The sequence below is a fragment of the Chelonia mydas genome, chromosome 9 (genome assembly GCF_015237465.2).
Source record: "Chelonia mydas isolate rCheMyd1 chromosome 9, rCheMyd1.pri.v2, whole genome shotgun sequence".
NCBI classification, from domain to species: Eukaryota; Metazoa; Chordata; order Testudines; family Cheloniidae; genus Chelonia; species Chelonia mydas.
The window spans coordinates 41,593,002-41,615,395 of NC_057855.1; the positions used below are offsets into that span (position 1 = coordinate 41,593,002).

A 22,394-nucleotide genomic window follows, 5' to 3' on the forward strand; every position below is an offset into this window, starting at 1 on the left:
ATCTCTATTAAATACAAGGTGTTGTGGCAGTTTTCTGATAGGGAAGTAATTCCAGTAACATTAATCAAGCCCTGGTAGAAAGGAGTGATTCAGAGAGACACTGTGCTCCCTCAGGCTGTCGTTGTGGGGGAGGCATTAAGAGTCTAGGAGTGGAATTTATGTGGGGGGGGTGGTGGTGGTTCCAATTCAAATGTTCAGGGATTTCCTTGGCAGTTATAGGAAGGTTTTATTTCCCTTGCAGGAGGAATTGATGGGGAACCTTCAGAAAAGGTAGAGAGTCATAGGTTTGATGTGTGGGCTTGGGGAATGGCTGCTTGAAATCATTAGGAGCTGTCAGGCGAGTGGGATGATTTGCCTGCTGAAGTTCAATCACCAGGACAGATTGGATCTGTCAGATCATCTTAAGGAAATGTTTTTTAAAAGCAATTTTGAGGATGACCACGGTGGTTTTGTCTGTAAGGTGGGATATATGGGTTCTATTTCTAGCTCTGCCACATTTTGTAATCTGTGCTCTTGGGCAAACGATTTAAGCCAGGTCTGTTGCTCTGGGGCGGCAGTTGGTGTTTGATACTAGGGTGACCAGACAGAAAGTGTGAAAAACTGGGACATGGGGTGGGAGGTAATAGGCACCTATATGAGAAAAAGTCCTGAATATCGGGACAGTCCCTATAAAATAGGACATCTGGTCACCCTATTGGATACTGTCCAGGATGGGCGGGTTAAGTACTACAGTGTCCCTCAGAGATCCTCCCCCTTGCCATAAACTATCCTCAGCCTAAATTTCCTCCCATCCCTTTCTCCCTCTGCTGTTATTTGTCCTCTTTTTTGATGGCTCTCCTTGCTTCGCTCACTCTCAACCTCGCTCTGATTCACGAGGGTGGTTATACATTCACAGCACTGAGTAGAGGGGCCAGGTTCTCAACCGCATCTCCCCTCAGCAGCTCAAAGATATGGGGAGGAGCCATGCTGAGTGAGCACATCAGCTCTCTTCCTGCTCACTCCATCAACTAATTTAGATCAGTGGCTGGAGGAGGGAATGAGCTCTGAAACTGCTCCCTGCCCCCAAAGCTCTGTCTGCTGGTGATTGGCCACACTGCTGAGCTGGGCTGTAACCTAAGTAAATAGGCCTAGCTGCAGGGCAAAATCCTCCCAACCTGAAAGAAAAGGAGAAACGAAGGTCTATGGCTTGACATTGCCTAGCTACCTTAAGGCCCCGGAAGGGGCTGATAGTGAAGCAAAGTATAACAGTGGAAGAGAACTGGATGGTGGGGGTAGTCAGAATGAGAATGATGAGCAGAGAGTGAAGAATGAGAGTAAGGGTTGCTGGTGGGGAGCATCTGAAGTGGGTGAGGCAGGATGGGGAGTGACTAATGACAGATGAGGATGTGCCCGGAGAGTGGGATCATGGGTGGTTGGTAGTAAAGAGGCAGGAAGGAGACAGGGATGGGGAAGCTCAGAAATTAAGAGAAGGTAACACAGAGCAAGAGAAGGGAGGGACTATTCTAAATCACTGTTAGAAAACGGGGCTTAGGGCACACAGCCCATGAAAACATTGAAGGAAAAGAAGTGGAGAGGATGGGAGGAAAGAGAACCAAAACAGCCAAGGGAGACCTAGCATGTCATGTATTTTCTCTCACTTTATACACAGCTAATACTTATAAGAGTCTGAATCACTGCCCTCCCCAGTGCACTGATTGCAATCAGATTGCCTGGATTGAGGATTTATGCGCCCTGGGGCCAGATTTACAGAACTAGGCGTGCCCACGTTTTGCTCTTTATATGGCAAATCCATCCGTTTTATAAGGAGTTGAATCTACTGTTTCAGTTCATCTGGTTGTGCCACCACTGCAAGGTGGTTTAGGTCTGGTCTACGCTACAAGGATAGGTCGAATTTAGCCACTTTAGGTTGATTTTATAAGCAATGCGGCTACACAACCAACCCCGTTCCACCAACCTAAAGGGCTCTTAATATTGACTGCTGTACTCCTCCCCGACGAGGGAAGTAGAGCTAAAACCGACTTTCCTGGGTCGAATTTGGGGTAGTGCAGATGCAGCTCTGTGCAAATCGATGGTATTGGCCTCTGGGAGCTATCCCAGAGTGCTCCAATGTGACTGCTCTGGAAAGCACTTTCAACTCCGATGCACTAGCCAGGTACACAGGAAAAGCCCCGGGAACTTTTGAATTTCATTTCCTGTTTGGTCAGCGTGGCGAGCTCAGCAGAAGAGGTGACCATGCAGTCCCAGAATCGCAAGCGAGCTCCAGCATGGAGCGAACTGGAGACACTGGATTTGATTGCTGTATGGGGAGAAGAATCTCTGCAGGCAGAACTCCAATCCAGCAGAAGAAATACTGATATATATGCCAAAATCGCACAGGGCACGGTGGACCGAGACTACACCAGGGACACACAGCAGTGCCACATGAAAATTAAGGAGCTCAGGCAAGCCTACCAAAAGACAAAGGAGGCAAATGGTCACTCTGGGTCAGAGGCCCATAAATGCCGCTTCTATGATCAGCTGCATGGCATTCTAGGGGGGGAACCCTACCACTACCCCACCACTTCCACCTGCAAGGAGGAAGCCTCACGCAACACAGAGGAGGATTCTGTGGATGAGGAAGAGGAGGAGGAGGAGGAGAATGCGCAGCAGGCAAGTGGAGAATCTGTTCTCCCCGGCAGCCAGGACCTTTTCATCACCCTGGAGCCAATACCTTCCCAAGGCGTATTGTTCCCAGATCCTGAAGGCGGAGAAGTCACCTCTGGTGAGTGCACATTTGTAACTACATTACAGGGGTTAAAAGCAATTGTGTTTAATGTTTGATTTGCCCTGAACAATTGAGATGCATTCGCGGCCAGTACAGCTACTGGAAAAGTCTGTTAACGTGTCTAGGGATGGAGTGGGAATCCGCAAGGGACATCCCCATGAAGCTCTCCTGGAGGTACTCTGAAAGCCTTTGCAGAAGGTTTCTGGGAAGGGCTGCCTTATTTCGTCCTCCATGGTAGGACACTTTACCACGCCAAGCCAGTAGCAAGTAGTCTGGATTCACTGCAGCACAAAGCATGGCAGTGAATGGTCCTGGGTTTTGGTCGCATTCAAGCAACATTCAGTCTATATCTCTCTGTGTTAGCCTCAGGAGAGTGATATCATTCATGGTCACCTGGTTGAAATAGGGGAATTTTTGTAAGGGGACAGTAATCCCCTCTGTTTGGTGATCCCCGGCACATTAGACCCCGGTCATGATCGGCTGTTTGCGCTTGGCTAAAAAGGATCATCCCGGAGAATAGCCACGCAGGGGCGAGGAGGGGTGTGCTGCACATCCACCCCAAAACCTGCAGCCCCTCCTTTTAAATGGCAACCACAGGTCCTCCTTTTAAATGGCAAAACCAACCGGCATTGGTTGCTATGGGAAAGGCGGGTGCTGCAGTTTGAAACTATTCCCACATATTATGAATGCGGAAGAGCCAATCCCGCAAACCCTTTGGCTTACCATGGCTGCCTGGAAACCGAATTCTGTTGCCCAGCCGTGTGTGATGTGTCACCATACCGGCAGGTGCTCAATATAAAAGGCAAAATGTGACCTTGTACCTAAAACACATGTGCTGTCTGCTGTGAATTGCTTAATTCACTGTGAAACGGTCTCCCTTTTGTTCACAGAAATGTATCTTCTTAAATTCTACTCTCCCTTTGTTCCCCCTTGCAGCTGCAAATGTTTCTGTGCTCCCTGTATCAACTCCGTCCCTGAGGTTATCGCAGATTAGAAGGCAAAAAAAACGCACTTGCGATGACATGTTTTCAGAGTTCATGCAGTCCTCCCGCACTGATAGGGCACAGCTGAATGCATGGAGGCATTCAGTGGCAGAGGCCAGGAAAGCATACAGTGAGTGTGATCAGAACATGCAGGAGGAGATGCTGAGGCTAATGGGGGAGCAAACAGACATGATGAGGTGTCTGGTAGAGCTCCAGGAAAGGCAACTAGAGTACAGCGCCCCACTGCATCCATTGTGTAACGGCCTGCCCTCCTCCCCAAGTTCCATACCCGCCTCACCCAGAAGCCCAAGAACGCGGGGCAGGAGGCTCCAGGCACCCAGCCACTCAACTTCAGTGGATGGCCCAAGCAACAGAAGGCTGTCATTCCAACAGCTTTGATTTGTAGTGTGGCTACAATAAGCAATGTGGCCTTGTCCTTCCCTCCTCCCCCACCCCACCCGGGCTACCTTTTACTAATCAGCATTGTCAGTGATCTCAATTTTTTTTAAATAAATAAAGAATGAATGAATGGATGGATTCAAAACAATTGGGACTTTACTTCTTTTGCCAGCTGTGGTCGAAGGGCGGGGCGGGGGGGAGTGGGATTGGCTTACAAGGAAGTACATTCACCAAAGGGGGTGGCTTTGCGTCAAGGACAAACACACAGAACTGTCACACCGTAGCCTGGTCGGTCATGAAACTGTTTTTCAAAGCCTCTCTGATGTGCAGCACGCCTAGCTGTGCTTTTCTAATTGCCCTGGTGTCTGGCTGTTCATAATTGGCTGCCAGGCGATTTGCCTCAACCTCCCACTTACTCTCTCAGATATTATGGAGCACATAGCAAGGAGCAATAACAATGGGAATATAAGTTGTGCTGAGGTCTAACCTACTCAGCAAACCACGCCAGCACCCTTTTAAATGTCCAAAGGCACGTTCTACCACCATTCTGCACTTGCTCAGCCTATAGTTGAACTGCTCCTTACTGTTGTCCAGGCTGCCTGTGTACGGCTTCATGAGCCATGGGAGCAAGAGGTAGGCTGGGTCCCCAAGGATAATTATTGGCATTTCAACATCCCCAGTGGTAATTTTCTGGTCTGGGAAGAAAGTCCCTTCTTCCAGCTTTTCGAACAGCCCGGAGTTCCAAAAGATGCGAGTGTCATGCACCTTTCCCAACCATCCCACTTTGATGTCAGTGATGCCCTTGTGATCCACCAGTGCTTGCAGCACCATTGAGAAGTACCCCTTGCGGTTTATGTACTGTCTGGCAAGGTAGTCCAGTGCCAAGATAGGAATATGCGTTCCATCTATTGCCCCACCACAATTAGGGAACCCCATTGCAACAAAGCCATCCACTGTGACCTACACATTTCCCAGAGTCACTACCCTTGTTTGTAGAAAGGTATTGATTGCCTTGGCTACTTGGATCACAGCAGCCCCCACGGTAGATTTGCCCATTCCGAATTGATTCCCCACTGACCGATAGCAGTCAGGCATTGCAAGCTTTCACAGGGCTATTGCCACTCGTTTCTCAACTCTTAGGGCAGGTCTCATCTTGGTATTCCTGTGCTTCAGGGTGGGGGAAAGCAACTCACAAAGTTCCAGGAAAGTGGCCTTATGCATGCAAAAGTTTTGCAGCCACTAGGAATCATCCCATACCTGCAACACTATGCCGTTCCACCAGTTTGTGCTTGTTTGCCGGGCCCAGAATTGGCGTTCCACTGTATCAACCTGCCCCAATGCCAACATGATATCCCAGTTGCCACATCCCATGCTTTCAGGAACGTCTGTGTCCATGTCCTCCTCACAATCATCCTTGTGCTGGCGGCTCCTAGCCAGGCTCTGCACATACTGCAGGATAATGGCTGAGGTGTTTACAACGCTCACAAAAGCAGTGCGCAGCTGATCAGGCTCCATGCTTGCCATGCTATGGCATCTGCATGGGTAACCCAGGAAAAAAGGTGTGAAACGACTGTTTGCCATTGATTTCAGGGAGGGAGGGAGGGAAGACTGATGACGTACTCAAAACCACCCGTGACAGTGTTTTTGCCCCATCAGGCATAGGGAGCTTAACCCAAAATTCCAGTGGGCAGCGGGGACTGTGGGATAGCTACCCACAGTACACCATTCTGTGACTCATTGCTAGCCATGGTATTGAGGACGCACTCCACCGACTTAATGCACTTAGTGGGTACATGCACAATTGACTGTATAAAATCGCAAAAAGAAAAGGAGTACTTGTGGCACCTTAGAGACTAACCAATTTGTTTGAGCATAAGCTTTCGTGAGCTACAGCTCACTTCATCGGCTCGAAAGCTCATGCTCAAATAAATTTGTTAGTCTCTAAGCTGCCACAAGTACTCCTTTTCTTTTTGCGAATACAGACTAACATGGCCTGTATAAAATCGGTTACTAAAGATCAGCTTCTATAAAATCGACCTAATTTTGTAATGTAGACATGCCCTTAGAGACCAGCTTCAAGTCTTTTTTTTAAGCCATTGTAAGGAAGTTAGGCCCTACCTACACATGCTTGCTGGAGCACATGTTCAGAACTGTTGCTGTGGTTTGTTTGATGCCTAGTTCTGCAGTTGACAAACAAATGGACTTAGCCTCGTTGCCAGGGGAGAGTTTTCTAAAATTTTAGTGTTTCTGCCTAACCCCTCAGAGGATCTTTGCTAGACTGTATCTTGCATTGCAAGCAGGGCACACTATAGCTAATGAAAACATGGAAATGAATTGCACAGAAGCTAACTGGAGTGCTTGGTAAGATGCCCATTATGCATTGTTCCATGGATACTCTGAGCAGTATTTCCTCCTCCCTGACTTCCACTGCTCAGCCAGGGAAGAAAGATGATTGATAGCTAATCGAAGGGCCTATCCAAGACACACAGGATTCCTGTTTACTCCAGTAGATATGCCTGAATCAGAATGTTTAATGGGGAAAATGAGGGGAATATCAGAACTAACCCGGAAGGGCACAATTTTCAAACTTGGTCCCCCAAAGTCAGGCACCTGGTGCCTAAGTACAGAGTTAAGTGCCTAACTTTGGACACCTGCACTAACTGACAATCAATGGAAGGCTAGAAAACTCTGCTTTTTATCTCTGCGTATACACATCTTGGACTGGTAGCAAAGTGAAGGTGCGAATGAATGAAATTCAATGCATGTTCAATTATTTTCTTTGCTTCTGGTTAGGTCAGCCCCAGTTCCCACCCAAGGTGCCGGAGGTTCCACAATTTCCGGGGCAGGAGGGCCTCCACCCCCCACCAATGTGACCAGTAATAGAAGACTGCAACAGACACAAGCTCAGGTCGATGAGGTGAGCTGCACACAACAGGGGCACTGATGAGATTTTATTTTTTAAGATGATTAAATGACTGTTTGCCCAGTTAAAGATCCTGTCGCCTTTATTCAATTGAAGTCAGGGGGTCTATGGAATGAGATTTATGTGAGATAAGGTTTTTAATAGGCAGATTGCAGAAGAGCTCATTCATAATCTTTATACCCCTAACAACTCTGCTCACAAAACAAGTATGACTTAGATGTTAGCTCTGTCATTGTTTGCAAATAGCCAATATAAATATAAATCCTTTCTGGGATTATAAAGACATAGGCCCTGCCCCTGCAAGCTATTCCTTATGGGAAGGAACCTGTGTCTGAAAGCCTGGATTGGTTTCCAGGGTCAGGCTGTAGTTAGCAATAAGGGCTTTATTTAATTTATTTGGTTACTATTAAAAATGAAATTCAGGCAAAGACAAACAGTTGAGCAAGTCCACAGAGCAACAGCTCCAAGAAGTCGCCAGCTACTTTTTGAATGATAGTTCCGTATGAGACCTAGTTCCAGCATGGATTCCCTCTTCATTGGGATAATTCCCCTTAACAATCTTACTCCTCGTTATGGATCCACAGGATCAGTGCTATGACCCCTCACTTTGGAACAGCCTCTGGGAGGACTCCTTCAGTGAGCCAGACCTCCTACGGGCCTCACTGTTCGTTAAGAGTAAGTCACATGGCTTCACTACCTCCGTAGCCTCGACCTCTGGGCCTTCAGCAGTCCTGCTTCCCACCATGAATCCCCTTTCAGCGAGTCCCACTGAGGCGGACTCCTGAGAGACACTTGTAAATCTTAGGGAGCAGTGCATCTCCGACAGCATCTTCAGTGACCTTCATGCAGTGTTGTCAAAACAGAAAGGTTTATTAGTCAACAGGAACCCAGCATAGAAAGCCCTTGGTTAGCATAGAGAAAAGAAAGTGGCTCTGGGCTAATCAGAGTGGACCATTCTCCTTAAAGTGGTATGTCCCCACTGGCTTCTGCTCTGAGTCTGTACCCTCTTGTTCAAGTTAACCAGGCCAATCCTACCTGGCCCCTCTTCAGTCCTTTGTTCTCCAATTGGTTAAACACAGCTGGCTTCCTACAGAGGAGGGAGGGGGGAAGTGGGAGTGGACCATCCATGGTCATTAGTTGCTAGGTAGCAAATGTCCCAAAGTTTGGCTTTGCCATTGTCTTCATGGATTCCCAAATGATATGGGCCAAACTCAAGACACCTAGGTGCCATTGACACCTTTGTCATAGCTGCCCAAGGGTAAATAACCTTTTCCCATGATTCATACAAAATATTACAGAAAATTCTCACTCAGTCACACTCATCATGCCAACATTCATTTACCACCATATTCACTGAACTAGTGAAGCTAATCCTGGGTGCAACCCATCGAGCTAATCTTGGGGTTTGATCATGGATAAGCTGCTGACTTGCCAGTTATGTAGTGCAGACTTTAGATGTGTGTATTAAGTACAGTACGTAGAAGACTTCCTAGGCCATGCTCCATTACCTAACCGAACACCACATAGTTAGGAACAACTAGTTGTAGAGAACTCTATCTTGCTCTCTGTGGATCCTTAATGCCAATTCAGATGTACAAACACCAAAAAATATCCATTCAACTGGTGTTGGGATTGTCCCCAAATGCACCTCACAAGTATAGGAAAGACGTTTACAGAAATCATCCAACCTGAGCTTCTCATTATACATACAATTAATGTTATATTTTAGACAGAGTTTTCCTCCTTTAGAACCTTCTTCGGCTTCATGTCCTGGATGCTCCTTTGCTGATATTTGGGGCAGATCAGAATAGCGTCCAGCTACAGAAAAGCCTAGGCTCAATTCTTCTCTCCTACTGGTTTTACAACAGTGTAATTATATTTACCTTAATGGAGTGACTTCTCATTCTCACTGTGGAAAGTGAGAAGAGAATCAGGACCACTGTGTCCCAGCCTTTGGTAGAACCCTGCCTCAGTTAGAATAATAAAATAAACTTCTCTACCTAAATAGACTGCATCATAAGGGTGCTGTGAGCATTTACATTGCTCAGAATCAAAGCAAATGACCCTACTTGGGAAGTGAAATATGATTAGTTTATTGCTTAAAAGGAGCTACTTCAAACGCATGAATGGGGTTCTTCAAGCAGGAGAATGGAAATGGCTTCCAATAATAGACTGGCCAAACCAAAAGCCTAGAACTCTCCAAAATTCTGAAGACCTGGTTCTGAACTTTGTGGCCTGAGACACACTTTAGTTCTGATATGTTTAACTCAGGCCTACTGGAGTCAGCTTCGTAGTGAAGAGGAGTTTGAATGGAGAGAGAGAATCAGGCTAATTGTCAGGGAAGTCACTACCTGGTGAGTCTGGTAAGTGGACAGCAGGTGACCATCAATCCCAGGGCACACTTGAAATGTCCAGATTCACTTCCATGGCTAGTTCAGACTTGGGATAGAAGTTGCTGTAGGTTGGTAGTCCAGAGAAGACATTTAAGGGAGCAGGCAGAACTCACGTTTTATGTGGTGGGGGAGCTCAGCCAACTGTTAAATCACAGGCTGACTAGAATCAAGGAGGCAAAACTCTACTGGGATTTTCAAGATAGGATATATGTATCAAGCCAGATCCCTTGAATTTAATGGAACTGTGTTGATTTCCACAGCTGAGGATCTGACTCATCATGCTTTACTTTTATCTTGCCCTCTTACTGCAGTCTTTTCCTAGGAAATGTTTTTGTTTCAATGTGTCTTGTGGTAAAGCATCCGATGAAGTGAGCTGTAGCTCACAAAAGCTTATGCTCAAATAAATTTGTTAGTCTCTAAGGTGGCACAAGTCCTCCTTTTCTTTTTGCGGATACAGACTAACACGGCTGCTACTCTGAGACCGTCCTTTAGGTGGCACCAAATACTTGCACTATGGAAATCCAGCAGAGAAGCTATGGTTTTACTATAGTGCCATTTCATTTCACAAGGACAGGAACAAAACTTTACTTGCGAGTAGACGTGAAATCTCACACTGACTTCAGTGAGGCCAGGATTTCATACTGAGAACCTAATTCTGCTCCCACTGGAAGATAATGGGAGTTTTGCGTTTGACTTCAATGAGAGCAGGATGGGACCCACTATCTTTTGTTTTCTCTTGTACATAAATACAAGATGCATCTTATAACTAAGCCAGCATGTAGGGTTTCACTGTTTTTACTGTGTCCAAAGTGTGTGTTTGACTCTTGATTTTTACTGCTAATTATTATTATTCTGAACAGATTGAATTAGATTAAGTACAATTGACATCGTCTGCAGTATTAATAATTTATAAGGAATTGCAGGCCAGTCTCACATTTACTGCTGCCATACGTGGGCACAACTTTATTGACTTAAACAGAAACTGTGCCTATGTAAGACGTTGATGAAGTTGGATCAGGATTTCTATTTTTAAGCATTAATTGGCTAAAAATGCCCAATCAATGTAAATATATTTCAATATGTATAAAATAACTGAATTACTATGCCTTTCCCAGTACCTACTGTGTGTCTTTTCCAATCTATGCTCTTTTGGGCATCAGGCCCATACTGGTCTCCATGGTGAAATTAACAAAGACTAGAGTTTTTCTATCCCACATGTTCTCCCTACCTGCAATACCAAACAGGATTTCAGACTACAATCTGAAGAAGGAAGATCACCTTGTCTGCGAAGGAGGTTGTGGTAGCTCCTATTAGAAACTCTTATCAAGCCTACTTCTATAGTTATGATAGGGCAACTATGTTGTTAAGTCATCAGCAGTGAAAATACTTTTGGGCTTGTGTTCCTAACCAGCACTATGAGCTACCATGTAATGCAAATGTGTTGGTGCCTGCCCCGTGATAGGTATGTCAGCCAGTTTCCTGTAACAATAGCTGCTTTGCTAACTGGGTTAAAGCACCAGTGCATGCATGTTCCTCAAAAAACTTCATGGAAATAACTAGAGTACATTTTAATGTCTTAGTATTTTATAGTCTTAAGGACACTTGAGCTCAGCATGATTATGTGCACCTTACTATCTACCTAGGGCTCCTAGGATAAGTTTGAGTAGCTCTGTTATAGAGGAATTGTCTATATAATAGCAAGCCATAATTTTTACCTTGATAGCAAAGGGACCCTTCCCATTTGCCATGAGATTTCAGTCCTATGAATACAGCCTTCCCATGTATGGAGTCTGCTAACTGAGGGTTATCTTTTCAGGTGGTGGACATCATGCGAGTGAATGTAGACAAGGTTCTAGAAAGAGACCAAAAGCTTTCAGAGCTTGACAACCGGGCAGATGCATTACAAGCTGGTGCCTCACAGTTTGAAACTAGTGCAGCTAAATTGAAGAGAAAATACTGGTGGAAAAACTGCAAGGTAAAGAGGATAGGTATCTCTTGTTAAATCTGTTAAATGTTAATTGTTTACTTTCACTTTGCTTTAATGAGCCCTTGTAACAGTACGTTGGCTTTAAATGACCCTTTTTCTTAATGCTGAAAAGTAAGATATGTTACTCTTTAAACCAGTAGGATAGTCTTTGTAAGCTATAGTGACTTTGAATAGAGAAAGACTTTACCTACACTATCTTTGTGCTATCTGAAATTTGAATCATAATTATGAGGCTTCAGCCAATTTCTGGAGACAAGAATGAGCGAACGTAGGAATTACAACACAGAATCAATCCAGTGATCCATCTAGCCCAGTATCCTGCCTCTGAAACTGGCGAGCACTGGCAGCTTTGGAAGAAGGCACAAGAAACCCTGCAATAGGCAGCTATGGAATTAGCTTTCCCAAGGGGAAGTTTCTTTCTAATTTCCCCCAAATAATTAGAAGTTCACTTCTATACTGAAGCTTGAGCAATTATATCCCTTTCAAAGCTCTTGTTAAGTTCAATAGTTACTATGTAAACTCCAGCCAACTTTTGGATTTCACAGACTCTCTAGAATGTTTTGTAAAAGTTGGGGGTATCATAAAAGTTTTTAGATTTTTTTTTTGCAAGAAGTTCCCACCCCACCCTCATCTCACATAATTCAAACCCAACTGTTTCTTTGGGGAAAAATTTTTATTTTAAAAATCTAAGTGTGAGAACATGTGACACGAAAACTGAAGAAATTGATACACATGCAAAAACCTCAGCCCCAACATAATAAAAATACACTTGAAAACATGCACAAAGCCAGTATCAGCATAGCATATATGAAGAGTGGGGTGGAAAAGCCTTTTTCTCCTTGTGGGTGTTGATGAACCTCTTTCTCCTTCATGGAGGTAAGCTTCTGGAGGTAGAAGACGACGACGACCCAGAGCCTCCTCAGGCCACCATGGGAAATGAAGGAAGAAGAGAATCTCTTCAGAAGGGCCAGATTAAGGCTAAGCAAAGACTGAATTCACCAAAATCTTGCCCCTACCCCTCAACAGACTCATCCTCTCCCTGGAACAAGGAAGACCCCTCTTCCTTCCCATCCTGAAACCACCTACTCCTCCACTCCAGTATCATCATTTCCAGCCCCCTGCCTCAACCCTCCTTCTCCCTGTCCCCATGCCAAACACCCATCCATATGCCTCCCCAGTGCAAATCCCAACCCAGTTGCCTGGTTTCATTTCTGTCTCCCCTAGAAACCTGTGGTGCTACTGGCAATTCACCTCCTTCTCAAGTAAGACCAGCTGTCTCCAGGGCTGGATCCTGACCCCCTATCCTGACCCCCCAGGTCCTCCCTGCTTCCCCTGAAAAGAAAGTAAAGTGAAGAAAGCTTCCAGACTTCAGGAGCCAGAGGAGGAGTAGAAGGAGAGGAGAAGTGGCCAGTACCAATTGTTGGCTCTTCCTTCCTGTCACACATTAGGGCCCATCTTGACTCTCACAAAGTGTGTGCTTTTCAATCACGTTAGCTAATCAGATTATCTTACCATGATTAAAAGCCCTGTTGAGATCCTGGTGAATACATCTGAAGCCATATTAGCTGGCCACGTTATAACTTAGGCTACAACACAGCCAGCGAACACAGCTTCAAACGTGTTCGACGGTATCTTAACAGATGCTCTCTCTCAGATTGTCTCGGTTCTAGGAAATGCTACATTAGGGACCTATAAAAATTGATTACAGGGTGTCTGTGCAATGATTAAGAACACTGGGACAGAGTGAACAGCCCACCTAAAGATAAAACCAGGAGCGACCTTTTACAATGCAAAGACCTCATTTTTCTTTCTTTAACTCTCTTTATAGATGATGATCATCCTTGGTGTAGTATGTGCAGTCATTCTTATTGTAATTATAAGTAAGTAATTCATTTTTTATGTACAATATAAACAGCTCTGTGATTTCCAATGTCCTCATGCGAAGGAAATAAAACATTTAGGAAGATAGTCTGACTCTGAATATTCCCTTCAAGTGTCCTGCTGTTATAAGGAAATATACTATGAATTTCACTGAACATTAATTGACTGTGGGTTGGAAACATCCAAGTTTTAATGGCACCCACTCTGTTATACTACATAGTTTCTCCCAGTTTAAATATCACCATTTCAGGATTAGGTAAACTTTTATGCAATCTCAAAGAGCTTCAGTCCTACTCTCATTAAAATCCATGACACAAATCCTATTTACTTTAGTGGGAGAAGACTCAGTCGTGTAAATTAGCTCACTGTTATAGAATCTGGACAGCAGGCCAAATTTTAAGTTATGTAGGGGTGCTTAATGTGATTTTTCAAAAGTGCCAGTCAATAGTAGTTAAGCATGTAGGTGCTTTTGAAAATCTCATGAGGTGACTATCTGCATCTTTAGATATCTAAAACCTGGCCCAAAGCTGCCTTGAGTTCTCAGTGACACAAGGAGTGTCTTGAATTCTGCATATCTATATATACCTGGAAATAGAATATGAACAATGGGTCACAATCGTATAGGCGGCAAAGCAGGGATATCATAATAACAGGACTCTGTGTTCAGATTTCATACATAGATAGAGACATTAGTATCAGAAAGGAAGGATTGCAAAGTCTTTTCTTTTTTAATATATATATTTAATATAATATATTAATTTATATTAACCCTAATGTCTCTATCTGTGTATGAAATCTGAACACAGAGTCCTGTTATTATATATATATATATAACTCTATGTGTTAGCAACAGCTGTTATGAATGAAGTTGTTTCTTTTATGTAACTTTAATATGGCATTAGATATTAAAACTGGGGGTTTGTTCAGTCAGACAATACTGCTAGTAATCTAAAAGAGATTTAACAGCAAATTGTGTTATAGGCATGTACTAATACCTTCTTCTCAGATTACCTACTTCACCTTCAGTCTGTGTATGTTTGCTTCTGTTATACTTACAAATGATCAGTAAACATGAGTTAGGTGCATGATGTAACGTGTGAGTTATATAAAAGCTGGCACCAATGTGACCCAGAATGATTTTGCGTTTCGTAATTCTGAAGCTACAAGAATGGAAATGGTAGCACAGGTAGTGGAGGCTTAGCCATGCCATGTATGTGCCCACTGGTTTCAGTGGGTTTGTACTCGACACACTTAAGCCCTGCCTCTGCAACCTCAACTACATTGCTATTTATACTCACGCTAGCTCAGCGAGAGCTAACACAAGTATATGTACGTGAGCATGAGAATCACACCCCTAGCTTGTAGTGTAGACATAGGCTATGATTTGAGGTTGTTTATATAATTGTTAGGCCTAGTGGAATACTTGAGAGAATCAGTGCTTTAAGGCTCAGGGTCATACATTTTTTCATAAATACTTCTTTGCACTCCAGGTTGTTGTTGTTTCCATTCTGGTACCGCTTAGAAGTCCCAACTTACTTTAGGACCCCACTGTGCTAGGCACTGTACATACACATAGTGAGAGACAGTCCAAGCCCCAAAGAGATAACAATCTAAATCAGTGGTTCTCAACTCTGGTCCACCGTTTGTTCAGGGAAAGCCCCTGGCAGGCTGGGCTGGTTTGTTTACCTGCCGCGTCCGCAGGTTCGGCCGATTGCGGCTCCCACTGGCCGTGGTTCACTGCTCCAGACCAATGGGGGCTGCAAGAAGGGCTGCCAGCACATCCCTCAGCCTATGCTGCTTTCTGCAGCCCCCATTGGCCTCGAGCAGTGAACCGCGGCCAGTGGGAGCCGTGATCGGCCAAACCTGTGGACACAGCAGGTAAACAAACCGACCCAGCACACCAGGGGCTTTCCCTGAACAAGCGGTGGAGCAGAGTTGAGAACCACTGATCTAAATAGACAAATCAGATGAGGGGTGGGAGAAAGGAAAATATTATTCCCATTTCACAGATTGAGTACTGAGAGGCAGAGAAATTAGGCCCTGATTCAAGACAGCATCCCTTTCAGCACAGCACTTTAAGCATCTACTTAAATCCCATTGAAGTCCATGGGATTTAAGCACTGACTTAAAGTTAAGTGTGTTCTTAAGTGCTGTCCTGAATAGGGACCTAAGTGTCTTCTCTGGTGCTTAAAACACAGTGTCTGGTGCAGTCACATCCATTTCACTGGGCTAAATGTTGCTGTGTAGTGAGAGCTTTATCAGGCTATGATTGAAATCAGTTGGAGTTCTGCCCTTGATTTGTATGAGGACAGGATCATACCTTCGATGATTAACCCAGCACATTTATCCTGCAGCTCAGACCACCACCCTTTCCAGAGCTGCCCATTCCCAGACACTGCGATACCAAAATACAAGTTGTTATTGTAATAACACCACAGTGTGCTCCTTAGGCAGGGTTGTGCTAATGTGCTTGCCTGTTTTCTGACTGGATATGCTCTCTGACTGAAGTCCAATATTAACTATATGATAACATCTGTTGTTTTCTTTTTCCTTCTTTCCTTCCTAGTTTATTTCTGCACTTGAAAAGGCAACGAGGGGAAGGCTTGGCATGGCTTGGTTCATCTTTTCTGATATTCTCTTATTGAACTCTGCTTTTTAATTCCTGGTGTCTTGGGGAATTTTGCCTGTTATAATCCGTAAGCATTCAGTGTAGTGTGTTTGGTATTATACTGTTTCCACATGAAACTGTACCAGCTAAATACTGCCAAGTAATTCCATGTATTGTCTTATCATTGTGTCTTAAAATGCATCCACAATGACCTTCAGAAACTGTAATATATGAAAAGCATCCTACACTTTTCAGAATCATAAGAGAACAGTTATAGGGAAAGTCCTTTACTTTAAAAGGACACTGTCATGTAGTTTAGGCCCAAAATTAAGATTTTTATTAAATAGTAGGGCCAAAATCGTCAAACTTGACGGCCTAAATTAGGCTTCAAAATCCATATCTAAACACACAAATAAATGTGGCCTGATTCATCTAGAGCACCTGCTAATTCTGTTTTAGTCAATGGGAGCTGCAGATGTTTAATGAATCTGAATGTCAAATTATTTGTATTTAGGTGTCTAAATATGGACTCTGGAGCCTAATTTTAGGCACCCAGGTTTGAAACTATTTGGTCTAGGTTTTGTACAACTACAGGAATGCTTTCCTGGATTTAAACTTTCCATTTGGTTGTTTCCTATACAAACCCTGTGGCAGCATGGTAGTGTATGAGAACCAGAAGGAGAACTGGATGAGAAGCAAGAATGACACTGACAAGAAAACAATCATAAATAACCAAAAAAAACCTTAGATTGTTAATAAGCCAAGATGGCAGCCCTCAGATTTATGGTTAATGTATGGCACTTGAACCCCAGTTCTGCAAACACTTATGCCCATGTTTAACTTTAAGCACATGAGTAATCTTACTGAAGTCAGGGGGCTCTGCACAGTTACAGGGATATGCCCATATGCATCAATTTGCAGGATTGGGGTGCCTTTTTTCATGGAATCTCACCAAATGAACCATTTGAAAATCAATCAATGGGAGATTGTGGGTGTGAATTGTGGCAGGGAGGACCCATGAAAGAACAGTTCTTTTATAAAGTGGTCCATGGAATGAAAATGTCACAGAACTGCTATCTGAGGCACTGTTATTAGTAACACAAGTAAGGCAATCTATACAGTCTTAAACTGACAGCATCCCCTTTTTAAAAGGGCTCTGTTGAGATATTTTTTATACTTTTTTAAAACTCACTGTTTGTATTCTCAAAAAAAAAAAAAAAAGGAGGACTTGTGGTACCTTAGAGACTAACAAATTTATTTGAGCATAAGCTTTCATGAGCTACAGCTCACTTCATCGGATGCATGAGCTGTAGCTCACGAAAGCTTATGCTAAAAAAAAATGTGTTAGTCTCTAAGGCCACAAGTCCTCCTTTTCTTTTTGCGAATACAGACTAACACGGCTGCTACTCTGAAACCTGTTTATATTCTGTTTACAATGGCCCTTGTTGCTTATGGAAGTTTGAAACTGAAATAGATTTTCATTTCAAATTTTTTCCCATTGTCCACACACACACACACACACACACTGGTCTGTTGTTATAGGGTTGCTCACAAGCAGTGAGCTTCTGGCTTTGTATTAGGATTTTTTAAGCACTGAATAATTTGTTTAGAAGAAGGAGGGATTACTATCCAGAGAGAATGATATTGGTTTTTGTTTTCAAACAAATGTAACAAATACAAATAAAGATGTGTCAAATTTGGAGCCTAATGATCCTGACAGGATCCACGTAGAGTGATAATTGATAACTTTTCCGCAGGATTTTGAAAGGGTAACTGTTGGCATAAATACCAGAAGAAGTATTTGGTTTTTGGTTTTTATCTTTGGCTGCCATAGACAAAATTTGTAAATGTATCGATACACCTGTAAATATTCTCATTGTAAACCATCATTAAATATGGTGTTAGAGAAAACCCAAAACAGACAGTTAAGCCAATCAGTATATATACACTAACGTGACATTGTAATGGACGTACATACAAATTGTGCTTAAGCAGAATTCTGAAGAGAAAATAAGCAATGGCTAGTTGAAAGGCTCTAGTTACTTTATTTTTTGCTGTCTATTTATTGCTTTATTTTTACATGTTCCATATGACAAAGAAATAGCAGATCCCCACAGCCTTAATGAAATGGAAATGTCATTTTGAAAGCTACTAATGTATTACTGGGCATAATGATATGTCCTGCTTACTTCAATCTTGTGAGGGAATAAATGCACAAACTCCAAAAGCTCATTGACTAGGGATAGAACGTTTGTTTACTCTAAAGTAATTAAGGGCCTGATCTTGTGAGGTGCTGAGTGCCATTCCCATTGACTTGGCAGCCTGCAGGATAGGGGACTTGCAGAAAAAGGCTAAGCAGTCCAACTTGAAAACTTTTTTTAACCAGCAAAACAATTGTCTGGCTCTTGTAAAAAAATAACTGCCACTCTAACATTTAGTAGTACATTACTCCCTATGTAAACTGATTTATTTCCATGAGACTGCTAAAAGCTTGTATAGAGGAGGGAAATTTGCACTAGTGTAATTATGTCTATGTAGCTATACGAGCGAAAACCGCTAATGCGGCCACACTGCCTTGGTGCAACACATGGCTTGCACTGGTGCAGAACATCTACACTGAAGGTAACTAAATAGGGGCAACCCCCCATCCTGAATACACAGGCCTAACTTACTGCTCACTGTGAGTAAGGAGAGCAGAATTAGCCTCTCTAGGTTCTCAATTAGGGGTACTCATACCCTGGAGAATGCAGAGGTCTTCCCTGGGGTACATCAGTTCATCTAGATATTTGCCTAGTTTTACAGCAGGCTATATTAAAAGCACTTGTGATGTCAGTACAATCTAAAATTTCATATGCACAATGACTTGTTTATACTGCTCTCTATATAAGGCTATGATTTTGGTATGAGTATTTTTATTAAAAGTCATGGATGGGATGCAGGCAATAAATAAAATCACAGAAACGTACACAGAGCTGGCGTTTGGGGATAGCAAGCAGGGCAACTGCCCAGAGCCCCTTGCCACAGGGGGCCTTGCAAAGCTAAATTATGGGCAGCGGGCCTCGAGCTTTGGCTTCACAAGTGAAAAACAGACTCATGTGTCACTCTGAAATGTAAGTACAATATTTATATCCCAATCGATATATTTTATAATTATATGGTAAAAATGAGAAGGTAACAATTTTCCAGTAATAGTGTGGCAGTGACACTTCTGAATTTTTATGTCTGAATCTGTAAGCAAGTAGTTTTTAAGTGAGGTGAAACTTGGGGTATGCAAGACAAATCAGCCTCCTGAAAGGGGTATTGTAGCCTGGAAAGGTTGAGAACCACTACTCTAGGGAAAGCTGTAGATCTAAAGGTTAACAAATCCCAGCTAGGGACAGAACCAAAGTAGGAACTTTAGGGGAGGGTGGAGAAGGGGAGCTGGGTAGCTCAGGCACATTGCAAGATCCAACTAGAAAATCCTGACTGACATGTATTTCCAGGATTGCAGAATGTGCACTTGCTCTCCTTTGGGCCTTGTGTGGAGGTGCCCTGTATCTCCTAAGTAGTGTACTGTAATGTATACTACTTAGGAGATACATTACAGTATCCATTACTTAGGCTACATCTCTTAGGAGATACATTACTTGCTAGAGCTCAGAGCTTATCTACAAGGGGAGAAATTAACCAATTTAGCTATTTTGGAATGACATCTATAGCTATTCACGTATAAATGAGCTATTCTGGAATAACGCCCCCCAGGTAGACCATCTGTTCCAGAAGAAAAGTGATTTATTCCAAAATAATTACTTAGCTTTGAAAGTGGAGTAATTATTCTGGAATAAAGTCATTTTTTATTTTGGATTAGAGTGAACCCCTGGGCAGATACTCTGGAATAACTATGCCGATCAGTTTCCTCACATGGAGAAGCCCTCAGCAAATAATTCACAGTGAACAGTTTATCCACAAAATGTCTCTTCTTGTGTCTTGCAAAATGCCTGCAAACAGTTAAAAATGTCCTCACCTTTGGTAATTAAATATATTAAATGAATGTTTTTAACTCTATGGATTCATCATGAATAAGTCACTTGTGACTATTTGACCCTTGCTATTTGTGCTGTACTGGCTAGTTGTGATTGGTAAGATAAGTCACACAGTAATGTTTCTATTCCATGACCTGGATGAGTGAGCAAGTACCTCCTTCCCTGCCCAGCTCATCTTCACAGCTTACAGAAAGGAACTGCTGAATGGCTTCCAAATTGGGGGGGGGGGGGGAGGGTGAAGTTGCTCAGTCAGTGGTAACATAGAATTGTGCAATGCTGTATTCTTCTGCATTGTGGAACCCTGTAGCTGTAGCATGGTGCAGGTTACAACCTATGGAGCTATAAAACAGAAAACCCACCGCACCCACCAAATCACAGTTGCACATCTCATTAGTGTTGGAGCCATGATTTATTTATTTTTTCTACTCACCATGTCTTTAAAAAAAAGGAAATTTAAATTTAACATATAAGTCAACCCAGAACTACAGCTGCCTATGTGAACGTCCAATAAGTGTTATGTATGAGCAAGGATGAATTATTGCTGGTTAGAGTGTAAAGGGCCCAGTTATGATTGCTCTAGCACAGTGGTTCTCAAAGTTTTGTACTGGTGACCCCTTTCACATAGTAAGCCTCTGAGTGTCACCCCCCCTCCCTTATAAATTAAAAACACTTTTTAAATATATTTAACACCATTATAAATGCTGGAGGCAAAGCGGGGTTTGGGATGGAGGCTGACAGCTCTCGACCCCCCGTGTAATAACCTCACAACCTCCAGTTTGAGAACCCCTGCTCTAGCACATATGTGCATGGGTGGGGCTGGTAAAAGGATTCATGGGGAGCTTCTCCCACAACCACACCCCAGCAATTCCACATAGGAGGCAGCCATAATTTGGCTGTTTGTGAGGGCCACCGCCTCGGGGATTGAACTGGTGACCTCCAGTTCTGAATGCATCCGATGAAGTGAGCTGTAGCTCACGAAAGCTTATGCTCAAATAAATTGGTTAGTCTCTAAGGTGCCACAAGTCCTCCTTTTCTTTTTACGGATACAGACCAACACGGCTGCTACTCTGAGTTCTGAAAGTATGAGTCTGTACAGTTTGAGCTAAAGAGTCAGGCTCTGTATCCGACCATTGTACCAAACCCTCATCTTCTGGGGGTCAGGCAGCGGGGGACTTGTAACACATGCTGACCCTGACCATTGGATTACACATACACAACACGGAAGAGCAACTGGCACTGTTAGCAGGGTACACCACACCAAAGGGAGGATGGCTGGAGAGGGGTGTATCCAGGGACCCTTCCCTTACTACCATGCACCTGTTACAGCAGCTCTGTCCCTATTCCACAGCTGTTACAGGGGGTGCCATTGAGGCTGTTCCAGTTATTACCCCAGTGGTAGTATTTGCTCCTGTTCTGCACAGACATAATATTTCCAAGGATCCCTGCTTGGACATTTCACTTTCTCCCCTTCTAACACAGCTCACCTTGCATTATTTTGGCACTAAAATATAATATATGGTGTGTAAAATGTGAGTGACTTAACATTGCACTGGGAACCCAAATCTTTGCACTTCCTCACTTGTCTATCTAAATATGTTGCTGTAACATCGGTGTCTTCACTTAATAATATTAGGCAAGGGTACTTTCAACACATTGTAAGTGGCATAATTAAAAAAAATCTTGTAAAGATCCTAACTATAGCCCTGGCCCCACAGGACTAAGACCTATTTAAAGACACTGTTTAATCATTTTTAAAGCCAGCATTTTTAATTCCTTGGGATCTTGTATAACGTTAATCCTATAGCAGTTCAAGGCTGATGAGGTCTTTTCTAAGCATGCAGAGCTCTTGGCACTTTTTTTCTTTTTTTCAACCGAGGTCTGGAATGAGTGATTAAAATACCTACAATGAGTGAACAACACTGTAATAATTACAGTAGGAAAGAAATATAAAAATTAAAGTCCAGTACATGTCTAGCTTGACAGCCAGGGGAATTCCCACAAACCTATCAGCAGTCCAGCTCTGTCCTCAAGATGTGCCGTCACTTGCATGATAGAATTTGTATTGAGCTCAAATTGCAATTTCTTTTTTCAGTGCCATCATTTTAGGGCAAGATTGTGGTGTTAAGCCGCTGTCCTTATTTGGGTGACAGGTAAGTAGGGGCTATGAAATGGTGATCTTTCCCAGAAGTATATCTGCTATGGCAGGCAGAAAGGCTCCAGGAACTCTTTGGAAATATTGGCTTCAGTGGCCCCTTCTTCACCGTTTTACAGGGTGAATTGGCCTCTGTTCCACCCACGTGCTAACCTAGTGCTTCTAATCAATGAGAGAGGTGTGTGCGTAAAGCCCCACCCTCTCCCTTACTCCCCTCTTTGAGAATCTAGGTCCACCCTCTGCATTAGGAGCTCTATCTTACCAGTTGCTAGGCACACTGGC

At 43.4% G+C, this 22,394-nt stretch overlaps 1 protein-coding gene across 1 annotated transcript in view; it reads left to right on the forward strand.

Moving 5' to 3' along the window:
- The window catches only part of LOC102938917 (vesicle-associated membrane protein 2), a 91,498-nt gene extending 71,280 nt beyond the window's left edge, over nucleotides 1-20,218 (forward strand). Inside the window, exons 2-5 of the mRNA XM_037909662.2 lie at nucleotides 6,940-7,063; nucleotides 11,279-11,437; nucleotides 13,278-13,329; nucleotides 15,897-20,218. Of these exons, the coding sequence (XP_037765590.1) occupies nucleotides 6,940-7,063; nucleotides 11,279-11,437; nucleotides 13,278-13,329; nucleotides 15,897-15,913 (352 nt within the window). The 3' untranslated portion in view covers nucleotides 15,914-20,218. The remainder of the gene's footprint in view (nucleotides 1-6,939; nucleotides 7,064-11,278; nucleotides 11,438-13,277; nucleotides 13,330-15,896) is intronic.
- The last annotated feature ends 2,176 nt before the right edge of the window (nucleotides 20,219-22,394 follow it).